The sequence below is a fragment of the Gavialis gangeticus genome, unplaced genomic scaffold, assembly GCF_001723915.1.
Source record: "Gavialis gangeticus isolate Ggan-Ray unplaced genomic scaffold, GavGan_comp1, whole genome shotgun sequence".
NCBI classification, from domain to species: domain Eukaryota; kingdom Metazoa; phylum Chordata; order Crocodylia; family Gavialidae; genus Gavialis; species Gavialis gangeticus.
Window position 1 is genome coordinate 65353442 of NW_017728995.1, and position 14978 is coordinate 65368419.

A 14978-nucleotide genomic window follows, 5' to 3' on the forward strand; every position below is an offset into this window, starting at 1 on the left:
AAGAAACAATTTGCTTCAGAACTCCCTACTGGAAATCAGGAGAGGTATCTGAGATCTTAAGTCATTGTCACTCAACTGGTAACTTAAAAGGCACACCAAACCTTGCCTTGCCTAAACCCTAAACTAGAACCCAGGTTAGCCACGTACAAGCTACACCCTATCCCAGAATGACAGCTCCAGCTCCTAGTTTCTACCACACACATTAACCCAGGTGATCCTGACCATTCTTGAGGCTTGTGCCAGTTTTCTAAACAATAGGCAAGGAAACAGCGAGGCTGCCTGAAATCATTTACTATGTCTCAGCACCATCCTGAAAAGGGTGTGTGAAGGATGCCAGAATATTTAAATTCCAGAGACAGTACACTGAATCTATTCCCATCATCTCCATCACTTTAAATTCCCAGGAACCTTTCCAGATTTCTGCCTTTTTCATTTAGCAATCACTGATCCCTACACCCCTCTGCCCCAGCTGAAATTGAGATTACCATGGCCATGTTTCCTCGTGTTCCATTATGAATCCGTTCCAGCATGAGCACGTAATTCATAACAGCTATGGCACCCATTGATAGGTCACATGCCCAGTGACTCTTTTGCAATATTTAAGAAACATTTATAGAAAAAGACCATTAGAACACGCTTCAACTATGAAACAACTTTAAATCTGATTTAAAGTTAAAGTTTAACCATGTCTGTAGGAAACAAGCACAGCTAGGCAAACAGGAAATTAAACTGCTATGATAGCCTGGCAAAGTTAAACTGACTTGCTATTTACACATGAATGATACAAGACTAATTACCTGTTTCACTACATGTCCTCAATTTTGCAGGATTTTGCACAGGAAAAACACAAGCAACAGATGACAGCTAGTGCTTGTTTTGAGAGAAACAAGTATGATTTTATCTAAAGATGGGAAGTATACAAAGAGCCCTTAGGGAACACACTGCCCTGCTGAAGCACAGACCATGGGGACATGTCTCTCCCTTATTTAGTGAGGGTAACTGGAGTGCTTTCTGGTTTACTTATACATCAAGTCCTTTTTTGTGTGTGCACAATTCATAACAGAAAACTAACTAGTGCTTGATCTTTCCTGCATAAACAAGGCAAGAGTGTGAATGCATGCATCTGTGCATAGGAAGGAAGGAGATTGAAGATTTCTTGTCAGAATTTTCCAATCTCAACTTACTGCTGTTTATTTTGAGTTCTAAAATGATCAAGTAGAAAAACCACCAGCGTTCCTGTGGAGGGAAGAAATAAAGCAGTGGTTGTTGCTCCGTGTCCTGTGTGTTTGCTTGTTGTTGCTTGATGAAAAGTAATGAGTCAAGTTTCAGGTCTGCTTTAGCACCAGGAATGATCTCAAAACTCGGCTTTGACAAAAGCAAGCAGAAAATGCGCTCTCAGATATAATACAACCAGGTTTTATTTAAGTTCTCTCTTTTTTCCCTCCACACTGGCAAAAGTTCAGAGGGAGTTTAAAGTTTTGTAAACATTTTAACTACCCCTCTTCCCCCTTTATGAATTTACAAAGCAAAGGAGACAGGGAGACCAGATCTGCAACAGTTCCAAGTCTCTCCATGCTACTGGATCCAAAAACTATATACAAGTCTGCAGCAGTCTCTGTATAGTTACTGTACATGTCTGGGGGAGAGGGGGAAGAGAGAGGAGGAGGGGAGGGTGACCCCAAAAAATGAATAAACCAAACAAAATAAAATCCAAAGCCAAACTGCTCTTGAGCAACTCGAGTGGCTTTCTTCAGGCAGTGATGACAGAAGGACAGCACCCTTCATACAGCTCCACCAAAGCTGCAGCATTTCTCCTACAGGCATACTGCAGCCCTCCAGGAATAGAAGCTGGGACCAGGGGATGTATGTTGAAGCTAAGTGCATTTGGCAATTTCAGACTGATGTTGATGTTTCTCATTTTTTCTTAATTTAAATATCTTTTGGAGGAGGGGAGTTATGTTCCATAAATATTCATAAGTAATTACGGACCTGAAATGAAGGGATGGATATTAAGTAAGAAGGTGTGGTAGGTAATCAGGGATGTCACTGCACACCTCACTTTCCTTTTTCCTCAGTTTCCAGGAATTCAGATGCTGTCAAATTCAGGTCCGTTTTCTTATAATCTCTTTCCATTACAAAGATGAGAGGTCTCTGCCTCTTAGCTTGAATGCTGCTGTAATGAAATGCTGAATCACTGCCATATGTAGTCAGCTGAGACTGTTAGGGATACAGATGTGGAAACCAGTATCTACTCCCATGCAAGAGATACATATGGGAAAGATCCTAGCTATCTCTGAAACGAGACAAATTCATGGCAGAAGAGCCCCAGATAAACTGGTCTTATCCCTCTGAAGGTACTACTGAAGGGAGTAAATTCAACCTGAAAGAAAAGAGATAGAGACTTCCCCTTCCCCAGATTAAGAGTCCTCATTTGTCCAGGAAGGCTGGAGTGTGCTGGAGGGAGAACTCCAGTAGCTTTGACATCACCACCTACTGAAGACAGACTCGAGCTTTCCCTCCAAAATTAATGTGCTGAGAAGGGCTGGCAGGGGGTGTGCAACTTCAAACCAATCCAAGCTAAATTCTGCCCACCACCACCCTCTCCTGCTGTTGCCAGTTCTCAAGTTAGCTTATGAATGCAACTCCTGGATATGGAGAGCACCGCTTGCCCTGATGGAGCACTGAAGTCAGTATCTGTGTGGCATTTTGGTTTTGACTGACATCTGTTAACCACAAACTCTCTCCATGATTGCACAAGTTGGATGTGGTACGAATAACCAAGAGAGGGAAACTATCATTTGCAGAATCCCAAATGATTTTCCAGAGAAGTCAACAGAAGAAATCACAACACAGTGAAAGCTTGCGGGTCACAAGCAGCCTTGTTGTGAATGAATACTATCTCCCACCCATTTAGGAGACAGAACAAAGTTGTCCTTAGGCTGACAGTAACACCAATGACTGTGCAGTCCTGGGCGGAAAGGGTTTGTTGCGACTGGAAAAAGCAGCCTGAGATGATTGATTCTGTGATTCACTGCAAGGCAAAGAAGAATGCAAAGTGGAGAAAGAACTGCAGCCAAAGATGGAGAATCCATGGTTAACAGATGCAGGAAAAGCCGGTCGATCTGCACATGCTCAGTAGTCTTCCAAAGTCTCTATTTCTCCCATGTTGAGCCGCTCTGATGAGGCATTCACTGAAAACCCTGTAAATCAAAAGAGAACCAGTGTGGCATTATCTCTAATATAGTATATGCAGCAGCTGATTAAGACAGGAAATTAATAATACACATACCATTAAAACTGTAAGGGGAATTTACTAAAATAGAATACCACTACCTAAATTGGAATATGATAAGGAAACGCAAGCTATTACTTAGTACCAGAGGATTTTCAGTGATGAATCATCAGAAGTTAGGCTTTAAATTTCATTCAAAAGATGGCACTTGCATAATCACTGCATCTTAGCACCAAGTTGGGGAAGTGACTGAATACCGTGTCTCAGAAGGAAGAATGCTTAAACATCAAATAACCAGAAGTTGCTCATCACTGTGGTCACCTTGCTGGGGTCACCTGGCCCCACTTGTCTATCCTGCCTGGTGCAGGGGGCTGGACCCGATGATCTTCTGAGGTCCCTTCCGGTCTTACAATCTATGAATCACTGCAGTGAGTGGTGAAGGGAACAGATGGCTGGTGCATGGTTCCAGCACCATTCACACTCATCCCTCAATAGCATTTAAAGAGGGAATGAACTGAGTCCAAAGTGACATAATTCAAACATAATCCACATTTACAGCTAAGAGTCTAATGGAAACAATGTGCAGATTTACTGGCAAGAGCTCCCAAAATCTGTGCTATTTCCATTTCTATTCAACCACCACTGTTTCTCAGAGGGTATGGACACATGTCTATTTGGAGCCATTTCAAAGGGCAGCAGCCATTATGTTTTTAACTGTTAGTTGTGGACAATCTGGGAATGAGACAAACTAGCAATAATGCTCCAACTTTAACCTCGGATGAAGCAGTGTTAAAGCTAGAGCAGTTTGTTACATCTGCCTTTGAGAGATGCACCTGCATACAAGTGACATGTTTTATCTTTTTGAGATTGCATGTGCATGAAAAGCAGGAGTCAGCAACCTATGGCCCAGGGTCTGGATACAGCCCACTGAGCCTTCTGATCTGCCTCTTGATCTGGCCTTTGGCAGCAACCATCAGCAGAGGGCTCTAATAGAGGGGAACTTGTTCCCTGCCTCACCAGCTGGGTGGCATGAGTTCTAGTAGAGGGGGTCTTTCCACATGCCATGCCACAATTTAGGCGCCAGGGGGGCAGGGGAGAATGGCAGCAGACAAATCCTACAAGGCAGCGTACTAGCAAACATTCACTGAGTTAGGCTGCCAAACCCCTATACAGCTTTTTAACTAGAGACAGTCCTCAGACTTATGACACAATTGGTTCCTGGAAACCACGATGTTGTAACTCAGAACCAATTTTCTCATAAGAAACAATGTTATACATGGGAGACTGGTTCCTGAACCAAGGCCTAACACCTTATTTTCACCAAAAATACCCCAGAATTTTGTACTCGATCAATTATAGATGAGTAATATAGCTGCATTAATGTACAGTAAAAGTTCTGTTATCCGGCACGCTCCACTAACCGGCATGCTGGCTTGTAAGATAAAGTGGAACTGGAAGTACCCACCATGGCACTTCTGGTTTCTCCAAGCCCCCATGGCTTGGGGCAAAGCAGCCTGCGCTGCTGAGCTCTCATGGCCCGGGGGCATAACAGGCTGTGTAGGGCTGTGTCGGACCCACCTCCCCGTTGGTAGCGATGCCACAGGAGGGGCAGAGGGACACCCCAGATGCAGTGGGAGGAGCAGCAGCGAGGGCCACTCAATTAACTGGCATATCCCGGGGGATGCTGTATAACAGAACTTTTACTGTATTTATATCGTAAACAGCACTCATACTGATTTGCAAGGACTTCTTTGAGGTGACTTTGCTGGACTTTGTGAAGGGGTCTTGGCTGGAGTCTTCTCAGGAGTTCTGGCTGCAAGTTTTTCTGGAGTCTTGTCTGCTTTCTTAAAGAAAGTGTCCAAGCAAGTTTGGACAGAAGTTCTCCAGGGAGATGAGTGACGCAGCGAACTTGTTCGCTGGCATGGTGTTGCATTGGATCAAGCGTTGTAAAGTTGAAACTGACGTCATAAAGTTGAAACAGGATGTCAATTTATAAACGCTGCGAGTCCAAAATGTTGTAACTCGAAACAAAGTTGAAGACTGCCTGTACATATTTTTATTATATATATTTCCCCTATTTTTATTCACAAAAATAGGCTATTCAGAAGACAGTGGTCTACTGGCTAAAAATGAGTCAAATGGGGAAGCAGGGAACTTTTACTCCACAATTCAAATGTTTTCCTTATAAAGAACTCAAATAAGGGAACAAACTGGTGGAGAACTGGGCATGTAATGGAGATCTCATTCATCACAAGTGTCAACCACCAACTCATTAGGTATGACAGTAATTGTACAAAAAACACGCAGGACATTCAGTAAGTGTGTGCACAGTACAGTGTACATGCTGTGAAGGGGAAAGTTAGTGAAGGGTGCAAAGACCATATCACAGAAGCATAAAAAGTGTGAAAACTGGAAGTTCAGAACAGGTTTTTCCAGCTTCACTATAGAAAATGCAAGTTATTATAGGACAAAGTAAAAAGCAACTCAAGCACAGGAAAAAAAGGAAGCCACTTCAGATAATGACGAAAGAAGGAGATGAGATTCAAGGTACTGGCAAGACTTTTGTGGCTTAGAAATTTTAGTGGAGTGATTTTAATAGCCATTAAGAAATTATGAGAACAGGAGTAGAATACGCTTTGATCAAAAAGATGAAAGTCTTAGGAAAGAGATGATGCATGAATTCTGTATACAAGTCACCTCTGTTAAGAATAAATATCATTCCCAATTTACAAAGAGAAACTAAGGCAAGAAGATTAAATGATTTAGGCCAGAATAGGAGAGTGTCAGACCAATGCCAAATCCTGCACTCCCAGTGTATACAATCCAAACCGGTAATTAGCCTGGCTATGTCTGGCCCCTCAAGAGTTTTATTTGTCCATTCTGACTAGAACATTTGATTTCATACAAACGACCATTCTCCCAACACCAGCATCATTGACCATTTGCACTTGCTCTAAGCACAAAATTATAAAAGGCTCTTAAAATAAGGATTTAAGATATGACTTGTACATTGCAGTCAAGTAGTTAACAGCCAAGTAGAACTAAACAGGCACTAACCAACTACCCAACTTCAAGAGGCAGTTAGCTCAGCTTTCTGAACCATATGTAACATTCCCAGAGAAGCATCTATTTAATCTGTGATGTTAAAGGGGCTTTTCTCATTATTAAAAATCTGCTTTTAATCTTGATTACATGTCAATTTGGAAAAAAGTTAAGATGAGGGGACAACTAAAGCTACTAATTGTGATTTAAGGCAAAAAGAATTTTTTTAGTAGGTTTTTAAAAATGTCTGGAAATACATTTTTTTTTTGGTTTTGCAATATGCTTTTGTAACTTCCCATCTGTATCACCTATTCTCATTCTTAAGAAAATATGATTAAAATTGCCATATCATTTGAAATAATGAATTTATCTGAAGACATATTGACCGCTTTTGGGGGCATTTTGAAGGAAGGGTGAAATATCAAATTAAAGAAAATATTTTATCCTTAAGACAAATCAGCTCCTCCTGAGATGTCAAAAGTACAGATTAACGTTTTATACCTGATGCTTAGGTAAAATATTGTGGTGTTCAAATGTTTCAAAGTAATATAATTTTTTTTAACAGCCTAATTCTGCAAGGCTTTTCTTGGACATTTTCAACCTACTTTCAAAGTGAGTAGTTCTAAGACTGTCTCAATGTGACATCAGGAGAACAAACCTGCTTCTTAGAACCACAAGTTGCAAAAAACATTGATTATGAAGAATTAGGTATTTTAAATTTTTCTGAAGAAACAGATTTTCTGTCTACTGCAACTGCCAGCAAAGATCATGCAAAGGATTACAATTTGCTCTTCAGAGAGTCCGAACATACCACAGTGTTTGCCAAAAAGGTTTCAATGCTTATTTTTCCACCTCTACTTCTATAGAATAAGTAAAAATATACATGGTTCCTTTAATGAAACAGGGAAGTCTCAGAGATAATTGTATTCCTCACCTCCAGACCTCCTCAGACAGGGGTAGGGGCACTGGTCAGGAAAGTCCTGCAGCATTCTTTAAATAAGCAAATTCTAGGAGACCAATTCCAGAGAGGCTTCAACCACTTTTCTTGCAGAATTTAGATATAGACCAAACATGTCCAAATCCTAAGATTCTGGGGCATTACCTCAAAACAACCTCAGTTTTGAAGTAGCAGTTCTTACCTAACAAACTGGGATCTGCTCGAACCATTTTCTGTTTCTTCTTCTTCTTTCCGCTCTGCACAGCCTCAAAGTTGGATTGCTGGTTGTTGCTTTGATTGGTCTGAAAGACCGAATGCAGTGCACTATGGTTCATTCCCCACACTGAATCCTGGAAAACAAGCATATACTAGATTGTAAGCTGCAACTAAGCTTTGCCTGCTTGCTGGAAGTACTTTGATGATCCCAAGTCACTTTTAATGACACAGGTGGAGTAGCAGGTCTATCAGTCCATCTAATACACTTACATCCATTTTTTCCCTGAAACTCATCCTGTACTGTGAAGTTATTTATGCAAGGTTACAAACTGTTAAACTACTAACAAGAATTAGGCATACCCTACAAGATTTCACAATATATGCTTCCTCTTTTGCATTCAAGGCTATGTAAGTTCTCCCATTCCCCCCTCCGCACATTATTAGAGATACAGCCTTCCAGTGAATCATGGCACTGCCTTCATAGTCTCTAGAAAGAACATCAGTATACTTTAAAGTTACAGAAAACAGGCTGGGAACGGACCATCAAGCATTTAAGTTTAACCACCTGTTTACACCAGGAAAATGTCAAACAAATGTGCACCTGTTGTTGCTGCTGCCGTTGCTGACTGGCTTTTTGTTTGGCACGGCGCTCAAGAAACTGCTTGGCAAATTCCTTGGCTTCAGGGGTATCTCCAAGGTAGGCTCTGATGTAATCATGGACCTCGTATGGAGATTCCACTTCCTTCAGGAAAGAAACAAACGTGGGAACTGCAATACGAGGGGAAGAAGATGGACCATGAGAGAGACGTGTGCAGATGTGTAAGTGAGCGTGCAAAAAACAGATTTTGGATTCTTTCGTCAAATATTTGACAACCTAGCAGCAATGGAATACAGCTCTTCATGTTAAGCTATCAACAGCAAAGCCCCACCAATGTAATGCTGCATTATTCCATAGGTACAGGAAGGGAAGACAAATCTCATCATCCTTCTCCTACCCCTCCATAATGAGGAAGAAAATTAGGTCTACACTCAGAAGAGTAAATTAACCCACCAGCCTCCTAATAGGAAGTTCCTAAACACAGTCTTTTTGAAGCAGAACTAATAAAAGGCCCATACAGGTAGTCAGCTATCCTCTGCTCTACTGCTGTAATCAATATAATTTATGACTGAAGCATCTAAAAGCATAGCTCCTAAAAACTCATGTTTAAAAAAAATGCTTTAATGGGACAGTTAATTATTCTGCAAGTATTTATAACTAGGTTAATTTTCTTATAATTGCATTGTATCACTTTCACTGAAACATCTGTGAACCATTGGTGACCAAGTCTGGTGGCATTAGTTCTAATCCCACTCCATCCACAATATTTCCCCCCAGGGAGAATCGTGGGGCACAGAATACAGTGCAATTTATAGCAATGCCATTTCCCAGCCACTTATGCCAGCTTGCTGAATGCACCAAAACACTGTCTTTGTTAATGAACAGTTGTTTTTCCGTGGAACTCCGTATTTTCTCTGCATATGCTAATGTGGTCTTCTTTCATGTAATGTTACATAATATAGCTGCCATTCCTTCCAATTCTTACCATCTAAATTATTGGCTGTGTTGAGTGCATGAAGCATCTGTTCACACCACTGAGTAAATCCATCCTGGGCTTTATTAACTCCTTGGAACAACTTCAACAGCTTCTCCTCTTCTTCTACCTTCTTATTCTGTCTGCTTGTGATACCTACAGATTTGCTGAGACAAAAACCAAAACATAATATTACAATACCAGAGCCAGCCAAACATTTACTAAGAGAAAAAAAAAAAAAAATCAGGCAAAATTCTAGTACACAGCTAACAAAAGTCCTTTGATTTAGGGAATGGCTAGCACTGCTCATGAGGTCAAATGATTTCTCAGATGTTAAAATAAAAAATGTGACTAAGGACAGACCATAAGGTGCTGGTTGCCAAATTATTTTAAAAGATCACGATCAAATGCAATGAAGGTATAAATTCGTTAAAAGATCAGTTCCAGACTGGCAACCCTATACTAAAAGATCTTTCCCCAACTCCTACCTGAGGCTGGCATTGCTCTTGTTTTTGTTGGTCGAGTTACGAGGTCCCACTTCCTTCACTGCATCATCCCAGAATCCCATGTTTGAGTTTTTGGAATCAGCATTACTCCAGATACTGCTGACTAAGTCAGACGCCCACTGGTTGCTGGGATTAGTGTTTAGAGAGCCCCACACTGAATTCCCAATGCTGGTGTGCAGGTTAGAATGCTGCTGAAACAAAACAAATGAGAGCTTACTGGTTAGCAACAAGTCTGAAGGAAGAGTAGCAACATCCAACAAACCAAAAGGAAAGGTGGGATGAGAGGAACAGAGCATGTGACAGTTCCGCAGGCACTAGTTAGGTAACAAAGATAGGCACCGTAGTATTGCGGACTCTGTTTGGCTGCTGGTGCTGCTGTTGCTGTTGCTGCTGCTTCTGCATCTGTCTTGCCTCTTCCTGCTGTATCTCCAGGAGAGATTTGGTAGTGCCTGTTGGTTTGGTGACATTTCCCCATCCCGACAGTTTCTGCTGTTGCTGCTGCTGCTGGAGAGCTTTCATTAGCTCACGCTGCTGACGCCTTTGCTGTTGCATACAAAAAAAGAAACATCAGATGATCACAGTCCAGGAATTCTGATTCCAGGCTCTGTTAGTTTTGAGCAGCAGTACTACTGTGCTTCTAGAGACATCAGTAGAAGCACAAAAAGATGCACACTAATTAGATCTGAAAAGAAACCCTTCATTAACCCATGATGCAACTAAATGTCTGAGTCTTATGACCCAAGCAGTCATTCATCCAATTTCTTATTACTCACTGTCTTAAAACAAGTATCACTATCTTAAAAAAAACCAAAAAAAAACCTCACATCATTTTTTTTTGCCTGTACTCTTAAGCATGACCATGAAGCAAATGAAAGCAGACAGGATAAAAATTATGCAGCATCATTTTCTATTTTTATTGCTTTTAGAGCAAATGATAAATTGGTAAAGACTGGTTGCATTATGCTGGCTGCTTTCAGTTCAAATGGAAAGCCATAAGAACTGCCATCAACACTGATGTGCTTGGCACAAAACTTCACTTCTACAAATTACTTGCCCACTAAACCATATCACTAAGTTACCCATTTCTAACTACTGATTAAATATGGTTTAAGTTGAATACTATCAGCTAGCTGCCTTTCTGAATAAAAAACAGCAACATCCACAAAACCCTCCTGTTTCAAAGTCTGGCATGTGGAAGGAAAAAATAGGGATCAGAGCACAAGAATTAGAGAATTTTTCTTTCTTCACCAGAGTTATAAAAGTAAAAAAATCAACAGAGCTTTGATTTCACAAGGTGAAATACTCCAGAACATAATAAGTATAAAAAGAATTCCTAAATCTCCGAAGACATTAAGTGCATCAGTAGGTTCCTTTTGGATACACTTTCACCTGCTGCCCCATCATACAAAGGGAAAAGATGGATAGGCTTTTTTTCTTTTCTAGAGAAAAGCCAATCAGTGATATAATTATTCTGTACAGATATTGATACAGTATTGACAAGTATCTGAAAAAAATTCACATAATTCAATGATGCAATGAAATTTATCAAAAAGATTTTGGGTGGACACACGTCCTCCCAAATTTTGGGATATCCAGTTAGTCAAGAGTTAGTTACTAAATTAAACTGGCTATGTCAGACCCTCACAGGAATCAAAAGGATGCTTCCATCATCTAATTAGTCTAATGCTAAAAAAAAGTAGGAAATGAAAGATTTTAAATGAAAGATTATTCTGATGCCTAGGAACTGAACAGATATTAATCTGCCCCACATGTTACAAGAGACAAGTGAAAGGAAAGACTTGGTATTCACTTTCACTTGTGCTCTGGAACTAGGTACAGACATCAATTTGTACCTTTCTCAGGACTCATTGCACACAAACAACATGGGTAGATATTAGCTTTATATCTAACAAGGCTCCAGAGCAGAAGTGTCTAGCCATGGGGTTTAAGCCAGGATATGAAAACAAATTTTCCTCATCCATCAAAAAACTAAGACACTCCCCTGCTTTGCTAGAAGAGAGGTAAAAGCCCAGTCAACAGGTTACCCATCCATCAAGGCTTTTTGCCACTGAATGCAAAGAATTTATCAGTATTCAGGTCCTGCAAGCATCTGTTAAATTTGTCTTTTCATGTACTGAAGAGATCGCAGATGCTGTTCAATTCAGGAAGTATTGGGGAAGAGCATAAGGGAAGAGGTTCATTACTACGAAGGACAGCTCATCTGCCAACATGCTTTAAATACAAACTCTTCTTTCACTCCCCATCAAATGTCAACCAAAAGTACTTGTCCAGGTCTTGACTTCTATAACTTTTTGCTATCATAATTAGAACTCTGTTCCTTTCCTTTGTTGATATTTTAAAAAAAATCGCTGTTAAAAGACCGTCTTTTTAGATACTGGAACACTCTCTTTCAAAAAAAAAAAAAAAAAAAAAAAAAAAAAAAAAAAAAAAAAAAAAAGTAATGTGCAATGGATATAATATAAATTTGAGCTGAGTGAGTTTGGAAGGATTAAGTTTCCGCTAGGAGAGTTCCCAATATCATCTGAAAGTACTTCTGCAGAAGCTGAAATAATTCTGGATCTGATATACAAAACTGCTTGGTCTCCCTGAACAGTGAGACCTTTGTATCTTTTGAGTGGACTTGCAAAGAAGCAAATTTCCCCTTGAAACACAGACCTATCTTGGTTACAGTACTACAGCCACTGTGCACATGAAGCCCAACACTTACAGGCTGGTCTGTCAACTTTTCAACCAGATAAGTAAATGTCAAACATTTCCATGACAAAACTAAGATATTTAGAGCAAACAAATACCAAGGAGAGTTCAGTTACATCTTGAAGTGCTCTGAAAATTTTAATCTGAGAGTTGAATGGAATAGGGTTCTTAGAGATGCTGTAAAATATGAATCTATCTCAAACATAACCTGCCTCAAAGTTCTATTGTCTTCATCTAAAAGTGAATTTACAAACAGTTTTGATGCAGCATTTATTTGAGTAAGAATCAGTATTGTCTTCTAAGTTAATCAGTCATCCATTGGGAAATGGAGAAAATTTGCACATATTGAGTAGATACCTGTAAAAACTAATTCAAGCTGGGTTTCTTTACACTAGAAGAAAAGATGAGAATTTACCTCCTCGCGAAGCTGCCGCTCTCTCTCTTCTTCAAGCTTTTGGATTTCTGCCAAGGATAATGTGGTCTGGGACTGACATGCTCCTGAATTTGATTGCTGACCCCATGTCGAAGACGAAGGAAGCTGCGAACAAGACAAGCTAGTAAGAATCCTTTTTGAACTGAAGAATGTTGACATTGTACATTAGGAGACAATTCTCAGGAACCCACTGAAGAAAGGTGATACAAAGATTCAGCTTAAAGGTAACATACCATATTTACTTGATTCCAAGATGAAATCATTTTCTCATTCATCATGGGGAAAATGAAGGCTCATCTTTGACTTGAGGACCTGCAGACAGTGTTGGGTCCTGCAGTGTTTTCTGGTTCATCCTAATTCCCTTGTTGCCCTCTGGCTCCTGCACTACTCCTTGGGTCCCTGCTGAGCCAGGGCATGGTAGAGAAATCAGCCCAGAGCCATAGAACAGTAAGAGACCGAGCATGGATTCCCTCACTGCTCTCTGGCTGCATGCTGGGTCCTGCTGCTTTCTGGCCCTACACTTATTCCCCACTGCCTCTTGCTCAGCAGGGAGCCAGACAGCTCTTCTTGCCTGAGTCTCTCTCTTTTCCTTCCTGTACACTTGTTTTAATATTTGTGCTCCCTTTTATCTTTTGTACTTCACTCACTGACACTGCTATTCCCTCTCTTTTTCTATCATGTCATACCTTCACTCAGCTCCTATCTGTTCATCCCTGTCAACTAAATTCCTTTTAATCTAGTTCTGTGGACTGTCAAAAAGGTTTTGCCTACACATATTAGATGAATGGAAAAAGAAGGTAGAGCATTACCTTCATTTGTGCAAGTTGCTGCTGCTGCTGTTGCTGTTGCAACCGCCGAAGCGCCTCCTGTTGCTGCTGCCTCTGTCTCATTATTTCCTTCTGGCGCTGAAGTTCCAATTCCTTGCGCTTTCGCTCTTCCTCTTCAAGCCGTAATCTAGCTGCTTCCTCTTCCATGCGCAGCCGATTTTCTTCAAGTCTACGCTGGGCCTCCTCCTCTTCACGGGCCCATTTGGCAGCCTCCTCTTCCTTCCCAGGATAAAAAAATAAAGAGTAAAGTCTCTAAGAGGCCTCAGAAACAATTAAATAATTTAAGCACATGGGATTCAGAAAGCCTAACAAACAGATGGAAGCCTTTTAGCAGTAGATATGATCTGTAAAGTGCACATTGCTTAATAAACTTTAATCTTCAAGTGAAAAAAATCTGGCTCCTCCAAAACAGAAGTTTCACAGTGTTTTATCAAGTGATTGAACTACAAGCGAAAGGCATTCCTCCACATCAAGGCTAGCAACTTCGGACTGTCCACAGGGCAAAATGAAGTACTGAACTTTTCTTTTTCTAGGATTTTATCTGCCTTTTCACTGCAATTAGCTTTCAGGGTTGAGTGTTACTGAGAGAGAACTCATTAACTGAGAAAAAAGAAAAGGTTTATAATTATAAATTAAAAATGAGTGACAGAAAGAGTAGGTGATGGCTACAGCTGCAAAGGAGAAAAAGCTCTTTTTGTTAACGAGGATAAAGCAGGACATAAAAGGTGCTGGTAGATAAAGAGTTAGAAGAGTGAGAGACATAGAGAGCTCTATCACTTACATGTTAACTGGCAATATGGAATGGGAACCTTATGTTAACACTGTATGAGGATGTGTGATGCAGTTAGTTTTCCTGTTAGAAGACTGCCAGCAGGAGTTAGTATGCATGGCAGCTGGGAAAGTAGGACATGCAGAGGCCACTTAAGGAGGATTTAAAATAGTCAGGGCAAGAGGACAGGAGGGAACACGAATGATATTCTCTAGTTTTGGCAGAGTAGAGAAAAGCAGACTGGCATGTTTGAAGTACCAGGAGAGTTGCAATGATACAGCATTCTGTAGCAAAGGTTTCAAACACGGTAACTTGTAACAGGATTTAATTATTTTAAGCTTTTATGGTAGAATACTGTATGTATCTTGCCCCTCTTTAGATTAGGGAAAGACTGGAAACCTGAGGCTGCAACCTGCCTGTAGCCACAATCAAATGTGCTGGAAAGCAAAACGTTCAGAAAATACTATACTCATCTAAAAAATGAAGTGCAGAAGGCACCCCATGACACAAAGCTTGATCTTCCTTCTGATTATCTGTAACCTGTTTCAAAGGGAAACTCAATCTATATTCACACTACCCATGCTGAGTTCCACAGCTAAAGGAAACAGTCTCTCCCCAGCTGGCAGAGCAAGTCTTAATGTTCAGTTGGCTCTGGCACCTCCCATAACTGACCATAGTAAAGCCCTTGTACTACTTTTCACCTGTTTGCGAAGCAACTCCTCTCTCTACC

General features: G+C 40.6%; 1 protein-coding gene across 1 annotated transcript in view; it reads right to left on the reverse strand.

Moving 5' to 3' along the window:
- Positions 1-2704: 2704 nt before the first annotated feature.
- The window catches only part of GIGYF2 (GRB10 interacting GYF protein 2), a 71879-nt gene continuing 59605 nt past the window's right edge, over positions 2705-14978 (reverse strand). Inside the window, exons 18-25 of the mRNA XM_019503087.1 lie at positions 13462-13698; positions 12635-12757; positions 9844-10047; positions 9487-9695; positions 9011-9165; positions 8029-8195; positions 7414-7561; positions 2705-3200 (exon numbers count right to left, since the gene is read on the reverse strand). Coding sequence (XP_019358632.1) covers positions 3133-3200; positions 7414-7561; positions 8029-8195; positions 9011-9165; positions 9487-9695; positions 9844-10047; positions 12635-12757; positions 13462-13698 — 1311 coding nt within the window. The 3' untranslated portion in view covers positions 2705-3132. The remainder of the gene's footprint in view (positions 3201-7413; positions 7562-8028; positions 8196-9010; positions 9166-9486; positions 9696-9843; positions 10048-12634; positions 12758-13461; positions 13699-14978) is intronic.